Source organism: Mixophyes fleayi, chromosome 3 (genome assembly GCF_038048845.1).
Source record: "Mixophyes fleayi isolate aMixFle1 chromosome 3, aMixFle1.hap1, whole genome shotgun sequence".
Lineage (NCBI taxonomy): Eukaryota > Metazoa > Chordata > Amphibia > Anura > Limnodynastidae > Mixophyes > Mixophyes fleayi.
In genome coordinates this window covers 113318186-113342504 of record NC_134404.1, presented here as the reverse complement: position 1 = coordinate 113342504, position 24319 = coordinate 113318186, and the positions used below count along the sequence as shown (strand labels likewise).

The window sequence follows — 24319 nt, the reverse complement described above, 5'->3', positions numbered from 1 at the left end:
AACATTTGCAGTATCTGTTATTAGTGTGTACAGAAATTGTATTTATTTGTGAAGTCATTCTAACTAAGGAGTTTCTCCCAAATTATTCTGAGGGCTGAAGCAGCCCATGAATGTGAAGAAGGTTATGAGATGAAGAAAGGAAAGGTGGCTATAGGAAGGTGACAAAGGAGTTTTCTGTTTTAGCAGAACCTTTAGTGGCTGTGCCAGAGGGCGGGATGTGTGAGGGGAGGTCCTGTTGATGTCATGATGGAGAGAGGGGAGGTGTGTGGGGAGAGACTAGCACAGTGATCCTTTTGGTGAGTCCTGTGTAGTATTTCCATGTCACGCTGCCAGCTGTCAGTAGTCCTGCAGTAAGCACAGAGTAAGAAGAGGAGGTGCCGCTGAGAGCCCAGGGGAGGGTCCATGCAACTGAAAGATATGAACAAGGCAAACAGAACGCCAGAAAGAGTTACATAAAAAGGAGAGTTTCTTTCCAGACACTCAGAGTTATCACCAGAGATCACAGCTGTATCAGCCTCTACCCAACGCAGTGCTGCCTGTTTCAGCACCACAAAGCCACGGACAGTTCCCTGCATTACTCTGCAAGGAACAGCTATGATAGCTGACTAATATCTAAGCAACGCACCAGAATCCAGTCTGTTACTATAATCATAGGCTTGGTATACTCCAACACAGCGGTCATTCTCCAGGGGACCCTGCAGCACAATGTACCAGGGACATATCCAGGTAAGATTAGATCATGCTTATTTTGTGTCTAGTACAGGAGAGAATTACCACTCTATACGCACTAAAATGCAACAAGTGAAAAAGCTTGTAAACCAGTGTTACATTAACGAGCTATCACTGAAACTTCTACAAAATAAAAGTTATATGGGGTCTTAATGGGCCTGTTTATTTTTTCTTGTGAATGTCTGCACAGTATTTGCATTCTGCATTTTGATTGCCCACAAAATGTATTACTGGGTGTATGTCAGCTGAAGGGCAAACTGTATATATTTAAACTGCAACTTAATTAAACTGAACAGATAGTCAAGCTAAGAAACAGCATTGTGTGGTTGTAGAAATGTTACCAGTCACAGTGGGGATGTGCTATTTGATGTTTGCATTATTTGCTTCTGATTAATGTGACTATTGTATAATTTCGTCTGCACTATACATTATTTAAAAAGTGGTTAAGAGCCCCATTAAACATTTAAGTAGGATATTGATTTTTTTTTTCTTTTGGAAATGAGTGTTGCTATTTTAAAATGCCAAGCACTAGAAAAGTAACTTCCTGGTCCCTGTAACCTTGACTCACATCATCCCTATACTGCTTGGGAATCCAAGCCCCACAAGGGAGGTTCATACACCAGACAATAAACATGCCAGGGGAACCCGCAGCATTTACTTTTAGCATCTTCAAAATGATAGCAGCAGTGATAGCAATGCTCTAATCAATGTGTAGCTAGAAGCTTAAAATAGCAACAAAATATATGAAGCTTAAATGGAGCTGGTTAGTTCATACAAATGTGGTGTGTGTAAGCTTTCAGCACATTATTATTCTTGCTGTTGGTAAATATGTAATTTTGTGCATATTCCTGACACCACGCTTCAATGTGAACCTGTTTTGTATATATATATATATATATATATATATATATATATACATACATACATACACACACGCACGCACAGTGGTCAAAGTGGGCTGCCATACCGCCACTTCTCTTACCGCTTTCTTTGTAAAACTTTAAGATTTGAAACACTTACTTTCCTATTACATTTTCCATACCTAAAATTCCACTTAGACCACTGTGTGTATATATGTGTACATATATATATATATATATATATATATATATATATATATATATATATATAAATTATGTTGGTATGTTCAAAGTCAGACCTGTACTTATTTAACACAACTTATTGCTAACTCTTCAGAGCATTCCCTTTCCTTGTATAACATGCATGTAATATTTAGCAATTTCCTTTGTTAGTCAGTGGCTTTTTCTACTGTAATGTGCTACTTATCTTAAAGAAAACTTTGTAGGAGAACTGTAGAAGTTAGGTTTGGGTCCTTGAAGTGTTATAGTTAAGGGAACAGGATGCGTAATCTAAAATGTTATACAGCGCTACACAGTTAACCAAAAGCCCCATTCCTAACACTTGTACCACCAGATTTTTTTTGTGAAGTTTGAATGAAAGTTTGGTCCTTATTGATTATGGACTTCTTCAATATTATACTATTCAAACACATGTTAATGTAAATATATGCAGCACTTTAGTTTGCAAAACAGATTCCTCATAATGTGATTTTCAACAGGATTTTATGATTAACTATAATTCAGTTATATGCTGACATGTAAGCTAATAAATTTTGTCTAAAATATCAGTTGCGTGAATAGTTACACCTACACTGCTCTGAAAAACATTGTGTTTTAAAGGTCATAATTAAATAAAGCAAATAATATATGATGGATTCTTTCAGTGAATAGCTTTATATCACAAAGATGTCGATGTGGTATACTATTGTACATGTAGAATATAATTATTATACCATTTTAATTGATAGTAAAACAAGAAAATAAGGAATACATACAGAACTGTAGAGCATCATAGAAATATGAATTGATCGATTTTTATTCCATTTTTATTTATGTTTTGATATGATCAAAATATTCGTACATTTAAATGTATACTGTATATTGTGGACGTACTGTCATATGTCCCATAGCAGATGTTATTCAAATGAAAAACACATAGTACATGTAATTTTCAAATTCCATATAGTAGCTTTAAATGCACATAGATCATGGCTTGTTAGGTACTGGACCTTGACTTCAAAGTGATATCATTGGTACTTAAAGATTGTTAACAGAAGGAGAGTTAGCAGCCCAGTAATCAACAATGTATAACATATATTTCGTATTCCTGTTGTGCTAGACATTTGTAGGTGCATCTGTTAGAATTTGAATAAACATTGGAGCTACAGTATGTGCAGTTTTATTGTAGGTCATTGAGAAGTTAACATTTAAGTTGAATCCTTTTTTAAGTAGAACCATGTGAATATTGCTTGCCTTTATAATGTTTTATTGTGTGACCCAAAGTGATCTGCTGGTGACTTTAGACGAGTGGGATACAGTTTCAGCTGACTGTGTCTCTGATTTCTGGAAAGAGCAGGGGTTCATCCTGTAATCAATAGAGGATAATGAGCTACACTGCAACACACACTCCATAGATGACAAGCCCAAGTATCATATAGTATTTATGTCTTAAAGAGTATCTCCAGCCAAAAGGGATTTTTATTGTTTAGAGAGTGGGAACCAGGTACGTAAGATAATAATGTACTTACCGCTAATGTTCTTTCTAATCTGAGCAATCTGGGCAGGAAAGAGTTAAAATGTCAATCTAATGAGGACTCCACCCTGAAGGGCTGCATTCATATTCTGCAGGATTTTGCCTAGCAAGTACAATTTTAAACATAAATGTTTCCTAGTCATAGGGTTAGAAGAAACAGTGCTTGTTCCTTCCTCTCACAGTGTCCCAACCCTCCAATGTGATGATCCAATCATGGCTGGCAAACACTGCATGCTTGCATAGTAACCTGCCAAAATCCTACTCATTTCTCCCGGTATTTTATTCACAGTGGCTACAGTCGTTAAAATTACTGAAACATGCCACGTGGTGCAGTGATAAGATATATGTCTGTGACAGTGATGTAGTTTGTGTCACATGACTCATTGTGAAAGTGTTGAGTGATGGAATGTATGTCAGTGAAGGTGAAAACACTGAGAAGTAAGTATCATCTCATACAAGTAATTTGTTTTATTCAGATCAAAAGTTCTGAATTATAAATAATAAGGTAACCCCTATTGGAAAATATATGTATAGTACAAGTTCACTAGAGTTTCGTAAACTCAGTGATTTGTAATATCCTTATATTTTACAGTAGGCTTCTAGATCAATCAGTTATATCATATGGGTCCACAAGTCTCCTAATTGTCAAGGGTGCTTTGAATATGTGCAACTTTATTTGTCAGTGTATTTAGCCTTAGTCTGAGCTACTAAAATAAGGCATGTTTTGTGTTTTTTATTTTTTGTAATACAGTAATGTAATGTTCAGTCATTGATCAGGAACACAACATTGAGGGTCTGTGCATCTTCTTAATGTGTCTACAATTGATCTCTCTGCATTGTTACAGTACATATACTCCAGGTGCAACATAGTACTGCTACATGTGATACTACATGTGCATTTAACCCATTTGGAATAGTTAAATATGTGAGGTTCTTGTTTGTCAAATCTGGCTAGATAACATTATAGAATTAAAAGCAATTGCTTTAAATCATTCACTATTCAATATAGTGTAGTACAGTAGTTACAGTAACAGATCTGTTGAACAGAGCTACTAGAGATAGACTTTAGTTTTAACAGTGCATAGTACAGTTATACATTGGTCAAGGGTAATACATAACTGTAACCATACTGTGTAGATGTTTTCTTAACTATAAATTCACTTTGACTTAAGGAAATTTGTAAAAATATGGATAGATTTATTCTTGAAAACCCTTCAATTCAAAATTAATTTGATATTAGGCAGTCAGCACTTGGCAAAATTTACCATATTTTTATTTGCTAGGAATCTTTTCTTTATCTAAACATCGATGCATATATTTTTTTCTCATACTTTTTTACCAAACATTATATATAAAAAAAATAAAATGTTAATTTTTAAATACCTGTATGTAAAATTCCCAGTCAAGTTTTAGATTTGGAAGTTTAATAAAGATACATTGGTACAAAAAAGGAAAGTAGTTATCGCACTACGAATAGAACTATCGTCATTATAACATACGTTCAGTCATATGCTGAATAAAACCTTGAGGGGGCGCTCTTCCAATATAGAACCCCAACATATAAGCAAAAAACCGAAGTACTGTCTAAGTATATGAAAAGAAGGCACTCCAGTTCTCTGATTGTCAATAAGAGAATTTTTATCTATATGTATGATATCTAAAAATTAACTATTGAGATTCCTATCATTTGGCAATAAGCCATTATTATAGGGATCACATATAGGCGAAATATTAAAAACAAAATGTGTTAAAAACTAAGAAATAAGAAAAAAGTGAGTTTAACTTATAATCAGACCTTTAAACGTATCAGCTGATAGGGATATATTGTAAAAGGGAGTGAGGCATCAGATTATTGAGTATTATCATTCAATATAATCTAATATGTCAAATATATAATCTGAATATATATATCTCACAAAAATTTGCAATCCCAATTAGTTACTTGGTGTTTGATAAGAGCCTGAAATTACCACCACAAGGGGCATATAACCAAAGTATTTAGGAGAGGGGACATGTAGGTAATGTGTGACGCATCTGATAGATCATTTCATGTTGAAAACCAATCCTTTATTGATAATAATGAGCCATGTATATGTCTTCCACACTGATATTATACCATATGCCATAAATAATTCATAGGCTAGTTTAAAGGTTACTGAAAGGATGGGAGAATCCCCCTATAATTGCCTTTAATGTAACCCCTAGGCTATAGCATAATGGTGTCCATGTGAAGGTCAACATGCTATGGATAATTAATACACTGATCTAAGTGTCTTTAGATTAGTAACAAAATCTCCCTACGATCACTCTGTGAGTGAAATCCAGACTATGGTATCATTTAGGTAGCGATATGAACATATTAATATAGAGAGGCAAAGCTGTATGCACAATATAATTGTTCATACCTAATGATACATGTGATAGTCCAAATTTAATTATTGGACTGATATGTTTAATGGAGGATCTTATAGAATCACATCCATGTAGCCCAAATGGTAGCGTAGATCTATATAGGTCTAATATTGCGATTAATGTTGATCAATAAACCTACATGTCCCTTATGCTTTTAAGAATAAATTACCCTCTTGTTGTTAAAGTTTAGCTCAAATAATATCACATATCATTGCCGAGAACCGTGGAAATACAGCCGCTATCGGCTAATAGTTCTTTGCCTCTATATATATCCTACAATATATCCCTATCGGCTGATACGTTTAAAGGTCTTTATAAGTTTAACTCACTTTTTTCTTATTTCCTACTTTTTAACACTGTTTGATTTTTAATATTTCGCCTATATGTTATAATAAAGACTTATTGCCCAATGATGGGAATCTCAATGGTTAATTTTTATATATCATACATATAGATAAAAAATTCTCTTATTAACAATCAGGGAACTGGAGTGAATTCTGTTCATATACTTATACCATACTTTGTTTTTTTGTTTATAAGATTAATACAGATTAAGTGCCTGATTCATCTTCGAATGCAACCTGTATGAAAGTTTTGTTTTTCGAAACGCACACGGAATTTGAGCGTACGTGTGCCTGTATTCAAATCCAAGTGGATCTCAAGATACATTTCCATTTAAATTTGTGTAGTCTCATTATGCTAAACAGTACTTGTTGTATATTAACAGACAGAACAGACTGCAGGATATGTACATGCATATATGCAGCATCAAGTCCCATCAGAACGCATGCAAAAAGAAAAATGTAGAAAAAAAATGACCAACTCATAATACTTTATTCATGCAAAAAACATTTTTTTAATATTAAATATATGAATCAGAACATTAATGCCTACTGTACATACAATCCATTTTTATAGTTCCTCTTGCTCCCATACACATGTTCTGTGCACATACTGTAGCTGGTGCGAATGATACAACTAACAAAAAGAACAAGAACTTGAACTGTCTGCATCTGCATTCGCACGCGCTCAGCGCGCCCTTACAGTACATTGACTATGTTCACCTGCCACTTCCCTCCCCCATTCCGCCCATCATGTCTTAGGCAGTAGTAAGGGCCATTTGTGTTCGGATATCAAATGCATGCAATTGGGTTCATTGGCGTAAAGTCCATTTCTGAGTATGCACAGAACAATTTCATACGGCACCCAAAGGGGCTTACGTCTGAAGATGAATGAGGACATAAATGTATATGTAACACCTCTTTTTTGACAAAGGTTTTTTTTTAGCAGGTGTCTTTAGGTCACTAACTGCAATATGTTTACTCTTTAATCAGATTATTTAAATCAGTGGCCCATTATATGTACTTTTATAAACACAGATAATATCCAACTGACTTTCAAGAATATCAAGATGACAGACTTTGTTTACCTTTAAATATGTTTACTCAGAAAGGTGCTGTCTTTAGGTGGTGAGACGCGAGCGCTTTGAATGATAACTATTTACGGCTGCACTTCATCAATTAATTTCTAACACTTTCTCCATCTCTCTCTCAGTTGTGCACCAAGCACCCCCGTTGCCATATGTTTGTATGAAGTTTGTAAGCTTGCTTTGGGCTCCATTGTTTCTGCTGAATATTCTCCCAAGTTCCATATTTGCAAATTGACAGGCCAACTAGTTAGGACAATCTAAGCCATTGCAGATTCAATTATCTCTAATGACCAACCCGAAAATTTTTGATATAAATGTAACTTACAGTCACTTATTAAACAGGTATAGGTGTTTTAAAGTTTTAATTACCAATGGGCTCTTAAAATTTTATTAAGCGTATAAAAGTTTTATTGCATTTTTGACATATTTATTAATACATAAACTAATACCAACACTTGATTTTTTTATATGTTTATGTGTCTTAGTGTACAGTATATAGTATTTATATATGCAAAAACATTTTTTCTAAGCTATACATGCAACATAATAACAAATAGAAATAATAAAATAAGTTACAAAAGTGTTTACATTAAAGAAAATTATTGCTCACTGTATTGCAATATACAGAATAAAACCATAAAACACCTACTCAATTGAGAAATATTATAAGTTATTCTTTATAACTTCATATTGTATCAAGGAATCCTTATTCTTTACAATCGGTTTAAGAATTTCTTAGATACTCAGAAATTGAATTTTTTTCTGCAAACCTATTTTCTAGGGAACAAATTCAATAGATCCTATTCAGAGGAAGGCATTACTGTTGTTCAGGATGTACTTGCCCAAATCTTGTGTTTGGCTGCAAATGGATTTTATTCTAGGACAATAATCTATGTGCTCATTGAGTGTCTTTGAACTAAAAGGCACAATCGGGCTGATCACCTATTTCAGCAGTAACATGGTGGGGAAGAGCGTGAACAACACAGTAGATATGCCATGCAACAGGCACTGAAAGTCGCCGTTTGCCAATAACAAGTGTGCTCCATCTGTCCTACATTTATTGCATAGCTAACATTTTCCCTACCATTTTAACAGTATCTTATAAGGTATTTTGAAACAAATATGCTCTTATAATATACATATAATGCAGGGGCAAACAAAGGATTTGTAGAGGGGGGTTTCCCCACCATGCCGCCAAGGGGCCTGACCAGCATGCATGGGGGCGTGCCTTTAATTTTAGACAGTGCTTGGCTGCTCTCCAACTCTTCCTATTCCCATAATATACATGGGCAATGCTGCATGCACTACTGTTAGGTGCACGCAGCTCTCCCTTTTCAAGCTCTCCCTTTTCATGTGTGAAGTGGTGGCAGGGTCCAGCCACCTCAATTATACAGTGCCCCAGGCTTGGAGGGGGTTTCCATGCACTAGTAAACCCCCCTTGGTTTGCCTATGTAATGTATTATATAAAATGGGCTTTTCCCCTTCCTGAGAAAAATTCTGGTCCAAATCTGGAGAGGCATTGCAGAACCATACAGTGTAATTGATAGGAATAACTCTTTCTGTAATACCTTGCTGTTCTATTGCATTACCAAATAAAGTCTGCGAGTACTATACAGACCCGAGAGGAAGTACTTGTTGCTTGGATTCTACCCAGTTTAAAAGTGAACAGTGATGACCTGTCTCCAAACTGTATGTTAAAGTTATCAAGAAATTGGTCTGTTGGTTATATTACATGTTAGAGGTAGGTTGTCACCTATTCACATGTCACTGTTGACATTCAGTCGACACACATAAATTCAATGCATGAAAACATACAAACATTAACTCCAAATTTCTTCCTACGAACCCGTAAATGTCACAAGTTTCACAAACTTGTTTGACCCATTTCATTGATGTCTACTCTGTATGACATAATGTCCAGGAGACTCAAGAAATAGGATGACACCTTCCGTAAAAGCCGACACAGCAGGCAGTTCTCCCACAAACCCAATTACCTGCCTGCACAGTGAGTAGGTATGTGCCGGGATGACTAGAATGTATGTTCATGTAGACAGGGGGCTCTGTTGCTTTCTTGTTTTGTTAGAATATGTGTGTATTTCCGGTTCATACTAGGTATGCTCAGAAAATAGAATTAAATAGTTGCACAAGGGAAATGTAGAATTGAAGGTGTTACACCATCTACATTTTAAACTTTTCTGGTTCAAGTCTCATAGACCTAAACTCAGCCTTGGCAAAGGAGTGCATTTATTTTTTGAACATTAGCCATAGAAATTGAGAATGTAAAAGTGTTCAAGCTAGTACAAACATGTTCCGAAATTACAGCTTACTTAATGATTACTAAATTCCAGGTCCCACTTCAGCTGTCAAACCCCTTAACAATGACTGGTAAGTGGTGTACTGATTAGAGAGTCAAACTTCATCCTACGTACTTCGCTTTAAAGCTGCCCAAAAATGCTGTGATATTGAAGGCATTATTTGACAAGTGGTCACAATGCCTGATAATAATGTGATCAAAATGAATTGGATCATTATTAATCATGTTATAAATTTCAACTGTAAGACAACTGCTATTGACCTGTGTGTGGGTCCATATTCCATCGCAATAACAAGCCCTAGTGAAAGACAGAAATGTTCTATCCTCTGTCCTGACAGAACAGCTCTAGTTCAGTTTAACCACAGTTTGGCTAGCTTAAGCTCATCTAACTATTTCTGTCCTCTTCCCATATTTATTGTCTGTTTATTTACTGTTATCCATTTGGTCCTGACATTTCTAATAATGTATTGAAATCACTAAACGCTAAAATAAACAGAGAAGGTTCATAGGAATTGCTCCTGATCTCTGTACTCTCTCTCTCTCTCTCTCTCTCTCTCTCATTCTCTCTCTCTCTCTCTTTCATTCTCTCTCTCTCTCTCTCAGTTTACAGTGGTATCTATGGGGAAAGAGAGAGAGAAAGAGAGTGAGAGAGAGAGGGAAAGAGAGACAGAAAAAGAGAGACAGAAAGCGAGAGAGAAATTCAGACAAAATTGGAATGTCTACATTTTTCAGACATGAAGAAGACATATATATATATATATATATATATATATATATATATATATACAGAAAGACAGATTTTCTAATGTATACATTTTTAGTGATATCAATGGAAAAATACAGAATAACAGTCTTTACAAATATTACACTGGGTTCAGTGGTTTTTGCAGGTATTAGTATAATTCCCTTGCCCTTTGCATCTCCTATGACAATGACCTTGAAATATACTGACACTGACATTGAAAAATACCATTTGTGCCTAGGAAGTAAGCATAACGTTTTTATTTATTTACTAAAGAAAATAGTAACATATATTGACTGTGGTGAGAGTGAGTTTTATCCAGTTTTCCCTGACAGATGAGTGTGTGTAATATTATTTTAAATGAGCATGATCTCTGCCTTGAATCGTAAGGGACACAATGACATAACAGTCCCATCAAGCATTCACCTCTTGAGGTGTCTGACATGTTAAATGGGATCCATACCAGTTGTAAAGCACGGCATAATATGTTGGCACTATATAAATAAATGCTAATAATAACTCCAAACTTTGAATCTAGTATGTTTTGCTGAGCTACCCTGGTGACTTCTCAGCCTGGTTCTTATATGCTGAATAGGGCTGACTGTAAGAAAATAGGAGAAATATATTAAATATCATCTGTGCATTTGACGTGCAATTTGATAACAAAGATCACATTAACAGAACAAGCTTGAATATAAACATTTGTGGGCCCCATAACAAAAATTGGGTAAAGCCGCCCATGAATTGACCGATCTTGAAAAACTCACATAGTACGGAGGCTTTAAAAAGGAGATCCTGACAACCGTGGGCCTCATAGAAGCTGCTCCTCTGTACCTATGGTAGTTATGTCCTTCCTAGTTTCCCCAGTGTATATGGATAACTTCCATGGTGCATCATTGCAAAGAAAATGAGCATAAAAAGTCAATTCTCCAATAAAGCCTGTATTATACAGGTATGATGGGCGGTCAGGATTGATTAAATAGCGATTGTCCAAAAGTATACAACCTCATTAATGACATCTTTCATACTCTTTATATTAGTTTTAGTCTATGTTTTAAGTTTTTGGTATAAAAGGGTAGCACTGTACTTGCGTGGAAAATACCTCTGTATGAAACAATGTCCATGTTTCCAGCTCATTTTTGTGAAGCAGAGAAGCTAAACACAAGGGTAGAAAACATTTATCCAAGACACATATATTCATAAAATATTATGTTACTATCTGATTTTTATCCTAACATAAGTTAAATACCAGCATACATGAATGTACATTATATATTATATAATATATATATAATACATCGCTTACAATATCGCATTAGAGATTTATGTATTAATGTTGTATTACTAGTAAAAATTCTGTTTTACATGTGCTTTCATAGATCAAGAAGAACATTTAATTTCCATGCTTAGAAGTTCCTTAGATTGATTTACGTCCTTTCTACAATCTCACTTTTGATTACTGCTAGCTTCCATGATGATCTCTCTTCAAGTGGTTGATATTGTGCTGTACACACTGAGAGCAATTATATATTTAACAATAGAAATGTTCTGGTCTGATTGACAATTTTCCATATGTGAGAGTCAAACAGCTCCGAGTGTTCACAAGGAAAGGGAAGTGAACAAAGGAAGATGGTATGCAAGCGTAACACTGTCAGGGCATTTGCATTTAAAGCCCCATAGAAAAAATCTGATTTTTAATACTAATATATTTCACAAGGCATTATGTAAAAATTCCTCTTCAGAGATATTCACAAAGTCTGTTCCTTAATCACATCCTGCGAGAAACACATTCAAGTATTAATATAGGACAGAATAAAAAAGATTTTTAAAAAATGACATTAACATTTAAGATGGTGTGTATGAGGTCCGTGTACGCAAGCAGTGATATTGTAGATAGATATGTTGATTGTGAAACAAACAGCTGGCCTCTTAAAACAGGTGCGTGTCCTATTGCTATTGCTCCATGTCATTGTGTTCTCAAGAGTGTGGATTCATTGTCTCCAATTCCCAGAAAACGAGCTGTCATTTATTTGCACCTAATTAACTCCTTTTAATACGTTTAAAAACTGTAGTATTATATTATGAATAACCTTAATTTCAAGTTGATCTTTTTTTTTTTTCAAAAATACAATTATTCATTTTGCTAAAAATATAAAAACTAAAAATAAAAGGTTAATTAAACCTTCAGTGAAAACTAACAAGCGGCGTTAAGAGTACATTTGTGAGTATTTTTGGATTGAATCTAATACAAAGACAAATCTTATAAATATTATGTGCATACACAACAAGCCTGTTTCTCATTGCTCTGTCAAAAGCAGTCAGCAAAAGTGCTTGTGCAGATCTCAAAATGGCAGTGGAAAAGTTTCTCTTCACTTTTTAGCACTTACTCTAGTATTGCAGCTTGATTCCCTGGCACTTATAATTCCTCCTGCATCTACATATAATAGTTTCAGGAGCTGCAATTTGAAAATGTGGACTTAAAAATTAACTTCCCACCCACTATCCCTAAATGGCAGACTGCGGGCACAATTTGTCTGGGGTATACAATTCGACCTCCAGAAAGTTGACGTTATGGGAAAGATCCTGAAATGATTCTTCTCTAAAGCCTGCTTTGCAAATCAAATCCTCCTATGTGGAGGTCTGATGTCATCATCTTCTCCTCTGGAGGGGAGTGACATCATATGGGAAGGATTCACACCTTATAGTTAATTAATTTTTAAATTCACATTTTTTAAAAGTGGATTTAGCCATTAACTCAGTAGGTAGTGTGACATTTTTATTCCTTAATAATTATCACATAATAATTATTACTTAAGATTTTGCAACCACACCCCCACAGCCTATGTTGTCCATGTCACTGTTCTGTAGTTATGTAGAATGCAAACATTAGTTTTACTTAATACCCTACAATGAATTAAAAGCAATTCTGCAATACAGTTAGTTCTCCAGTGATCGCAATCTATAGGGTATCATGCATCATTGGTTCATCTGGATTCTAGTGAGACAGTGATGTCAAACACTGTCAACACCAACAAAATCATACTGTCAGGAAATTTGCTATTAGCCTCAAGGGTTTTGCTAAATAACATTTATATCTATATCTAGAAGCAGATTAGGTGAGTTTGATGACTTGTTCATAATATATTATTTCGCACACAAGCTCATGAATAAATACCATGTTTTATGATTTAGGCTTTTTTACAGTTGTACAACCTTTTCAGTGAACCGTTGCTGAAGGGAAAGGATATTCTGCAATGTTCTCTGCTGGAGCAGAGAATTCACAAAGCAGTGACAGGAAAAGTTATTGGAGTAAATTAGTCCAATGATGCATGATATTAAAAAGCAAGTCAAATTAAGTAGAATAATCAAACTACAGAAAATAGGCAACAAAGCATAAAACATCACTAAGAAGCATACAAATACTTACATCACAATATTAAATAAATAGTCTTTAAATCTGCTAAGGGTAAAAATTGAATGTTTTATTACATTTAAAAAATGTTCTTATTTCAGCTAGGTGTTATATTGTTAGCACTCAAAGTCTTTACTGTAAAAAATCCTAGTAACTGATTGGCAAAATAATGCTCCCAGCTGTATAGAGCATGGAACTCTATAATCCAGTGATGGGCCATAGGCAGCTCTTCAAGCATTCACCTGCGGCCCCCAGCTCTTTCCTGATTTATGACTCATCAGTCCTTTTCTCTGCTTCATTCTCCATCAGCCTCAGCTCCTATTCTATGTTTTATGTCCTACGGAGCTTCACCCTTGGCCCAAGCTCTTAGAAATGAGTGTGTGATGACCCTAAAGGATGTTTTAGGGTAAGTGGGGGTTATGATGGTCATTCTGGGGTTTTAAAAGGCTTATGGAGGTGTTTTGGGTGAGTGGGTGGTAAGGGGAGGGGTCATTTTGGGATGAGAAGGAGTTTGAGTGACACGTGGGGAAATATGAAGGGCGTTTTGGTGTGCATGTGGAATCTATACTAAGAACGTGCTCTGTCTCTTTCTTTCTATTGTTTGAACATCTTACTGAAATTTAGGGTACTGTGTGCTCCTTTAGAATGTTAGAAGGTCACAGATGCGGCCCTTCACTTGTATCAGTTTGCCCATCACTATATGAAGTGGTACCGTGGTGCTATACATTGAGTGATCTTATTAGAATACTTGGAAATGACTAGTCTCTTTCTATTACATGGATGAATTAAAATAGGTATGGACAACTATGGATATGGAATAATCAATAGAAAAAAGTACCACAACATTCTACAGAATGTGAGTTAGTTCTCTGTACAGCGCTGCGGAATCAGTGGAGCTATATGAATAAATGATGATGATGATGATGATGAACCGGAAATATTTTCCTCATCTGAGCTTCATATCATTCTAGCTGCTTCATCATTATTATAAGTTGGTGAGATATTAATTCCCCCACCACCACCACCATAAAACAGTCAAGTGATGATGTCTATGAAGGCTAGAATGCTAAACCTTTAAAAAAATAAAAAAAACAGACATAGAAGTGTTAAAACTATCTGTAAAATATGCCTGTCACTACCGATTTTAGAAATATGAGTTTTTCTCCCCTATTGCGCCTGTTTTGCACACTACAATACCCAATGCCCCAGATTGTATAAATGTCAATTCATTGTAGGCATAAATACAATAATTAAAAACAACAATATCATAATTAAAAAAGACCACATACGAATCAACAATCTTTACAATTTCAAAGTAATTCAGAAATTCAGCAGGACAAGCCAATAAAATGAAAATTGTGCTATAATTTCTTCCCTGTGAATTATTGGTAATATATTATTGTGCACACATTAGTGCTATTGCTACCCTAAAAGTTTAATTGCATTCATTATATGAAGACAAAGCTTTTTTTTTTATCATGTTGCAGTGCTCTCAAACCAGCAATTTTCATTATATATGTGAAGCAGCCAAAGTATCCTCCATGTTGCAGTGATAAATTAATGTTACATTTAATTAGAAAATAGATTTGAATTGTTATGCTTGGATCTACTTTTCATGAACATCCCATTCACCAGGTTCACAGGTAAAACAAATGGTCGGGCAGAATTTGCTGACGGCTTCCAATATCCCTCTTTCGTTTAGCAGCTTTATGCCTCTGGGCTCTGCCCCATAAATCTCTTCCCCCTCTGGACTAATTCAGACTATTTCCATGTACAGCAACTCAGCATCTTCTCCTTGAGCCTTTGCTGCACAATGTCTAGTAAGCTGCTTAGCTAAAGGTTCCAAATCTTTTCTATACTATAATATGTATATTTTAATAAACAAGTAAACATCTGTTTTGCTTTTTAAAATAAATGGTGCTGTGAACGGAGCTACAATAATATTTTTTTTTTTTTGTGGTTGTGGAAGAAAGAAAATCTAGTGACAACACAAAGTTACCACACACTTAACTTTCTAAAACTGTGGTAGCGCTGTTGTTGTAAATGACTTAATCCTAACTTTTATACAGAATTTCCTTTTCTGTCTTGTATTAGTCCCAGTATAATGTCTACAGTTAAAATGTGCACATGAAATCTTCCAATATAAAGAAAGTATGACTGTGCCAGGATAATATGTCAGTGAATTTAAATGGGAATGACTAGGCAAACTTGGGTGCGTTCCTTTCTCTTGTAAGAGGTCACAATGCTTTCCAGTGAGTTATCTGTTTGCTTTCATGATTAAGAAATAAGTACTCAGATATTTTGGTCACATAAAAAAGGTTATCCACTCCCCCCTTCCATATTATCACCATTCCCAGTGGGTTGTTATTTGCAGGACAACTCAAGAGCTTGAGCTTGGAGAAACCCATCCAGTGGAAAGAGGCACGTGACTGGATGGCCTTGGGATTTGTTCATTCATGAGACACTTTTAGTCGTAGCTGTTTAAATAGTCCCTTAGCCTGTAGTCCTCAAGCATTCGGTAAACAGCAAGGACTGATGGTGACATGAAGGTAATAGTGTAGCTCTCAGTGTAGAGTTATTTATAACTCATGCATCAAGGGGGAGATTCACTTGTGAGACTATCCTAAAGTGAACACCCTCTTTAATCCAATAAAGTACTGAATAATTTCTCCTTTAGATTGGAAGAATGGATTGAATTCTGTGTATAACTATAAATTAAAACAATACTTTCATTGATCACATATTTTTTAAATCAATCTACTCCTACACACGGCCAGAAACAATGTCTTTTTTAAACTTTTGTTTATATGTTGGCTTGAAACCTTCACATATATTCAGATTACGCTCTCCCTGGATATCTTGCCCTGGTTAGGTGTTAAGAGCTCTGCCATCTTGAGCATTTCCAGAATATTTTTTTGTAGGTGAAATAAAGAGCATTGTTAGATTTATTAAATAGCAAAGTACAAACTTTCATACCCAAGTTAGTAAGACTTAATAAGGCTTCTGCTGCCAGATGTTTCATCACAGCCCAGTAACTGGCATATGCCAACTTTCACACCATATGTTTCTCTAACTGGATTCATTTTGACCTATTACTTTCTGAACATCAGCATTTATTTGTGGGTCTGCATTCCTGAAATTCATTTTATAGGTACATTGTCCTGCCCGTCCATCACTTGCCCCATTTTTGTCACCTAACTGTGGTTGCAATAGATTGGATTCTGGATGGAAGGGTATTTACAAAAGTTTTTGTAAACTATTTCCTCTGCAATGACGGCACACTGCTGACCTATGCAAAACTAATATAGCTAATATAGCATGTTTACTCTGAGTAATACTGATGCTGAAGAATTAGAAATGATGTGACCTGGCAAACTGGAAGGACTACGTTCCTGTGCAAGGAGTCATTGATATTCAAAGAGAGAACTAATGACATGCCTTGGATTATATATATATATATATATATATATATATATATATATATATATATTGTGAGAAAGTACACCATTCACAGGAATCAGACACATGTATGCTGATCCATTTAGCTGTTTGTTAGCAGTTGTCAGGATGGTTAAACAGCTCCATTGCTGGTACAGTAATCATATCCAGTAACAGTACATGAAAAATCCCCACCACCTACATCTGGCTAGACATTACTTCCCTGTCTGCTCGCCGGCCACTTACTGGCATTGGTGGTCCCACCCACACATACAGACAGTGCCTTTATCCTCCACGCCAAGCACACCCATGTGGGACACCTGTGTGTGTGTGTGCTAAGAGAGGAACCTAGGGAAAACTTAACCCTGTCTGCAGCCTGCTGCTACAGACTAAATGTGTTCCTACCTGTTCTCTTACAGGGAACTGTGGCAAATATCCCTCTTTGCCACAATATATATATATATATATATATATATATATATATATATATATATATCCATGCAGCTGCTAACTGTGACATAGTAGCTATACCTACTGTCCTTCAGTGAACTTACAAGTAATATGTCTGTGTGGTTGTCAGAGAAGAGGCACAGGTGTCAGGCAGATATAAGAGGGCATGAGGGAAAGTTGGTGTTGAGGGCTTTGTAGATGAGGGTGAGTAATTTGTATTGATCTCTGGATTACATTGAGAGCCATTTGGAGGATTTACAAAGTGGTATGGCAGATATGAAGCAGCAAAAGATGAAGAGAAAATTGTTGTGTTTATGTTGAGGGAGATTTAATGGGAGTTGGTGACTCTAGGAGCATGGAAAATAACACGCTCTGTTTTGGACATGTTGAGCTTTAGGTAACATTGGGAAATCCATGTTAAATAGCAGAGCGATGGTCACACAAGAGAGTAATGAAGGAAAGAGGTCAGGGGAGGAGAGGTATATTTGGGTATCGTCAACATAGAGGCAGTACTGGAGGTCAAATTAGCAAATTAGTTCACCAATAGAAGAGGTGTAACTAAAGCAGGGATCTGAGAATAACACATTGTGGGACCCTAACAGATATTGGGAGAGGAAGAAGCCTGTGCCAGGGGTAGAGACACTGAAGGAACAGTTGGATAGGTAGGAAGTGAACCAGGAGAGAACTGTGTCACAATGACAAAAGGAGTGAAGGGTGTGCAGAGGTTGTGCAGAGGGTGGTCAATGGTATCAAAAGTAGCAGAGAGCACCGGGAGGTTGAGTACAGAGGAGTGTCCCTTAGACTTGCTACAAGTAGATCATTAATCACTTTGATAAGGGCAGTCTTAGTGAAATATTGGGGGCAGAAGTCTAATTTCAGAGAGTGAAGAAGAGAGTGAGAGGAGAGAAAGTGAGATAGGTGGTTGAACACAGACGGTTCAAGTAAATGTCTAGTGTGCATAGGAAATCTCTTTCTTATTTCAAGAATTTTTCATACAACTATTACATATACAGAGTATTTGTGTTTGTTACTAGTAGCTATTTTATATAGGGTAACTTGTTGTCTATAGAAGTCTATTTATTAGGAGATTTCAACTCAAAACACTGGTGCATGAATAAAAAAATGACTTTCTCCTCTTGATTCCTCAAGCTGATACTGAATTTTTGAAAGGGGGTGAATTAATAGAATACAGGTAGGCAGTGCTTAAACTTGACTTTGACCTAATGTATGCACACTGGGTACACGCGCAAGCAGTGACATCCCAGGCAGTCATTGCTGCTGCAACCTTGGGCAGATTTATGAACATAAATTCAGTTGTGCCTATGTACATGTACACTCTGAGTAGGTTATCACACTCTTCTAAACGAACGCATGAATTTTTTTTTAATATGTGAGATATTCTTTTGTTGTTGTACATTCCAGTACAAAGCTATAAATGTAAATTCAAAGGCTCCACATTTCATTTAAACTGACACTCCTTGGTCTGGATTTCACAGATTAAAGATTTTTTTTTCAAAGTGGGAAGCATACTTAGAAGAGCCATCTGTATCACATATAAAGATTTATTTTTTAAGCATATCCCTGTCAGGGAAAACACATTAATGTGGATGTGCATTGTGATCTCTGTGGGAAAATCAGAAACGTGAGGAAGTAATTAGATATCAGCTGAAACAGTATATGTAGATATGAATGGTGAGAATGCTGGAATTAATGTACTGTAAAATATAATTGGACACCGTCAATCTGTTCTTTTTCTATTTTTGTATTTGGGACCACTGCCATCCCATGAATTTATTCATTTGGATTATTTTTCTTGGTAGTACCTAAATGGCTGTAAAAGTAATATATCGAATGACATTCCAACTGATATCCCAGTTCACTAGACATTAATAATGCATGTCAATCATACTGTAATTTGGATATATGCTCACAGTCACCCTTCTGCACAGGATCATGAGGGTAGCAAGTTATCATACAATTAAAAAAGACAGCAAGATATAAAATATTACCGAAAAATTAGGTATAATAATAAAATGGGTTAAATGTACACATCTAAATACTGGTGGTTTGCGGGAGTTCTACCAGAGTGGAATTAGTAATACTAATGGGTGACTACATTGATTGTAGAGTATTATGAGACGATGGAAAAAGCAATAGTAAACATTTCTGGCAGGATACTGAATAAGACAAAAATAGCCTGTGTGATACTTGGAAAAATCAGCATGTCTCAAGTGATTATTTGGGTTGTCAGCCTTTAAAAATATTCTTCACTGACAATTTTAGAAGAAAATACTGACACAGCTTTTTTCTGCCGCACTAATTAGATAATGGAACAGTAATGATATGCAATTTAGAGGATGTCATACATTAAAAAGAATGTGTTACTATCTTATTTATCTAATAATGGAGTAGAGCATTAGCATATAAATAGCTGCCCTTCCTTTTCAGCTCTGTTTTGGAGCTACAGACTCTCCAAGATGCTAAACTCCAGTTTGCCAGAGAAGCGTCTTTAATGGAGTAGTAGTTCTTTGGTATAGATCAGTGATGGCTAACCTGTGACACTCCAGGTGTGATGAATTTACAAGTCCCAGCATGCTTTGCCAGCTATCAGCTAGTTATCTACTGGCAAAGCATGCTGGGGCTTGTAGTTTCACAACACCTGGAGTGTCACAGGTTAGCCATCACTGGTCTATATGATAATTGGATTAGGGAAAAACAGGAGTTTATATCATTTAAATACAGTAGCATTATTTTTGTCTGTTTTATTTTGAAAATGTGAATGAACTTCTAGGAGTGTCAAACTAAAATGCATTACCTGGAGCTCTGTTACAAAGCAGAGAGGGGCAGACGCAGACAGTGCAATCTCAGGTAGCCGGATTTCACAGATTAAAGACTTTTCTGAAATAGGAAGCACACTCAGAGGAGCCGTCTGTATTATACATTCAGATTTGTTTTTATGCACATCACTGTCAGGGAAATCATATTAATGTAGACGTGTGCCTTCTGATCTCTGTAGAGTATCAGAAAAATAAGAAAGTAATTAGATGTCAGTTGAAACACTATATGTAGATTTGAATGGTGAGAACCCTGGAATTAATGTACTTGTACTGTAATATATAGATGATGAGACACAGTCGATATGTTTTTGTTTGGGACCAGTAACATCCTATCATTTTATCAGTTTGGATGGTTTTTTTTGTTGGTATTACCTAAATGTCTGTAAAAGTAATGTATCAGATGACATGTACTAATAACACAGCTAAGTAGACCTAGAATATGTTGTGTCCCCTAATCTAAGTGACCAGACCCCAGGCTAGTCAGAGCTTTGTTCATTTATTTTACTGCACAGGGCCAGGAACATAGATGGTAGACCCCCTCTACAAATTGCAACCACCCCTACACTGGATAGAACAATTCCGAGAATTGTGAATGGGGGTGGGGTGAAACAAAAGTGAGTGCCACTTTCTACTAATTACAACCAATCCCAGCAACAAAAAGCCATGGGACATTTCCTTGCCACTCTGGTGTAATTGTGGCTGGAGAATAAAGGAACCCACAAAGAGTGGCAATTATGCTACGTCTCTAGAGTCCCTGTGTATCGGACAAGGGATCGAGAAGACCAAACTCTGTGTACAGTAAAAGATTCTCAGAAAACAAACGCTTCCATAGACACTTCTCTAGAAACCAATCAGAGAGTGGTGGGGAGGTATCAAATATTTCCCTCCACTTAATCATCTATAGTTCTGAGTCTATATAAGAAATGGAGTTCTGCAATCCATCTAAGTCGGTGCTGTACCAGTGCAGAGGATAGGGGTATATTTGTTTTGCGTAGCACACCCTCAGGGCTAGATTTACTAAACTGCAGGTTTGAAAAAGTGGAGATGTTGCCTATAGCAACCAATCAGATTCTAGCTGTCATTTTGTAGAATGTACTAAATAAATGACAGCTAAAATCTGATTGGCTGCTATAGGCAACATCTCCACTTTTTCAAACCCGCAGTTTAGTAAATATACCTCTCAGACTGCCTCAGATCAAGAATGAAGATATGAAGTTTCGGGGTTTTTTTCATTTGAATTGTTTTTTTATTACTTATATCTGATTAAGATTTATCGTGAGGGATTTGACTAAGTATTTTTAGGTCTAATAAGGATTTTTGTTTAAATAGTATGTTCTATTCATATACAGTAGTCGTAATTGAAGTTTAATGTTATGAAGCAGGAGGGACAAATACTAAGATAGTTTGTGATGTTACAATGACATCACTAGTTAATAAGCTCCCACTATTCTCACTATTGGCTCAATTGACAGAATGGCTGATTTAGTAGAGGACATTATAGCGGTGGTCGAAATAGAGAATTTATATGATTGTCATTTTGGGGGTCAGGAAGGAATTGTTTTCTATGTGACTGTGTAACAATTATGGGTTACAGCTCAGGGCTTGTTTTATCATTATTGCTGCCTTAGTTAAACTGCCCCCAGCTTCTGTTAATTCGCGGCAATGTTCCCGGGAGATTATATGGAAACTTGATTGTTAGTGCTAGTGGATACAAGGTTACAGCTTCAAAGATTTAAAGTGACAGTGAAAATATTTTAGCAACAGCTACACATACCACCAAACATTGTTTGTCTCCTTAAGTAAGTCCTTTAATTTCCTTTCAGTGTATCGCCAAAAATAATTCAGCTATGACACAGTGCTTTGAGATTCAGGTTCTCCACTAAGAGTAATTACTCAAGTCGGGTTCTAATAATAATCTGTCACCCTGTAGGTCATATTATAGATGGCAAATATTGTATTGCAAAATCTGAGCAAATAAGACTTGGCTACCAAACCACTACCAAGGCCACTACAGCCATCGTATATACTACATAGCACATAGTGAACAGTTAGTCTGCCCATTGGTGCATTTTTGGGATCTGGGTTCAATACTCTGTTGTTTTCTACACAATTGATATATATATATATATATATATATATATATATATATATATATATATATATAAATATCCTCTCTCAATTTTACAACATATCCATCTATTGATAGTGTATTACTGCAGTTGCTGTTTAGCTACATTTTTTCAGTATGCTTCTGAATTGAAATAATGTCCAAGATCAGCCATTAATAACTACAATACAGCATGCAGGCTCTGTTCTTGTTATTTGTCCTTCTTGGTGGACCAGGCCATTTTGCAGAGGTACAAAGTTCCATAGATACAGCGCCTGATGCGTATTTGGCTGCTATTAGGCATCGATACAAATGACAAAAAACCCTCTCTAATACAGCTGAAATAACTCCCCTACTTACGTACAAAAAAAAAAGTTAATAATATAATATATGCCAGAGTGACAAAGAGAGCATCAATCACAGTCAGTGGTGTAATAGTAAACAGCCAATCACAAGCAGTGTGATGGTTCCGGAGACCATCATCATCTGCTATTAGCAGCAGCCTTTGACCATACATAAATAGTACAGCTTTCTCAGGTGTATTTCCATCTTTTTCCCAGTCTGCATCAATTTGCAATTGCACTGTACCCGGCCTACATTAGAACGCTCCCGTCCCACCTCTCCAGGTGCAGGCTGGTGTAAGTGGCAGAATCACACAAATCTGCATTGGCGCCCGCTTTCTGGGCATGTGCCGAGTGATTTTACACAAGATACTCTACGCTAACTGGCACGGTACCCATTCTGCATCAGCCCCATTGTCTTTCAGTTCTGGTTTTGCATCACTGTTACGTCAAATGCCCTTTTGCACTGTATTTGTTAATTCACATGGAATTTATGGTCTATGAAGATAACAATGGTCAATTCATTCTCATATCTGGTGTGGTTGGAGTTACTGGGAAAATGCTGTTAATCTGTAGTAAACTCTCACTTTACCATTAGAACATACAGTAATTAGATCTAAAGAAGCAATTTATGTTAGTCTAATTTAGTGTATGCAGATGGAACAAATAGATACTTCATATAAAACAAAAATAAACTGCACTACGTTTAAAATCACTGCACTGTTTTTCTAGATGTCTCCCTAATAGCTCCTTGTACGTTTCTGGTCTGATGTGAAACAAAACACGCATCATATCGTTTGTTGTTGTTACTGGCAACCTTTTTGTAGATATTGTACCGCAAATAAGCAGCCCCGTTCCTTTTGGCAAAGTCCCACTCCATTTTTCTTTCAGGGGGCACAGGAAATAAACATGCACACACTGCTTGATACATATGGTTTTCTACTAAGTGCCATATTTGCAAATTAATTAAAGTTTTATTACCTGTATAAAGTTTTAGTAAGGATTTTAAAGCAGCGATGACAGATTTTCTATAGCAGGCGTTCCATTGATCCATGTAATGTGCATTCAATAATGTTATGAGTGTACGATCACTTATTTTCTAAATCAATTATGGATTTTATTTTTTTATCAAACATTTTATATGCAAAATGATTCATGCTGCCAGTGCAAGTTTTATATACCTCTTTTCCTAGTTGCCCTGTTTCGTTCATAAGGTATTTGTTGTTTGGTGGGCTCTTTATGTATGTCCATGTAAAGACCTTTGGAAAAAAACAGAAAATAATAGAATATCAAGCAGTTCTTCCAAGGCAAGCAGTAAGCAAGCTCTCAATCATCTAGTGCAGTGAAGCACAAGTAGTTATGTTGTTCCTAAAATGGATTGGAAATGGAGAGTTGTTCTATGATTCCCAAGCTAGCAAAACAGAAGCATTGGAGCCATCCTATGGGAGTTGCCTTGCTGAAGAAGCTTGTTTATGGAACAAAGATCATGCGTTTT

The 24319-nt window shown here is 36.1% G+C and overlaps 1 protein-coding gene across 3 annotated transcripts in view; it reads left to right on the top strand.

Annotated features, from left to right (window-relative positions):
• Nucleotides 1-297: 297 nt before the first annotated feature.
• The window catches only part of PEX5L (peroxisomal biogenesis factor 5 like), a 217697-nt gene continuing 193675 nt past the window's right edge, over nt 298-24319 (top strand). For all 3 annotated transcript variants that reach the window (XM_075202178.1, XM_075202177.1, XM_075202176.1), the window contains exon 1: nt 298-726. In XM_075202178.1, the coding sequence (XP_075058279.1) occupies nt 706-726 (21 nt within the window). In that variant the 5' untranslated portion in view covers nt 298-705. The remainder of the gene's footprint in view (nt 727-24319) is intronic.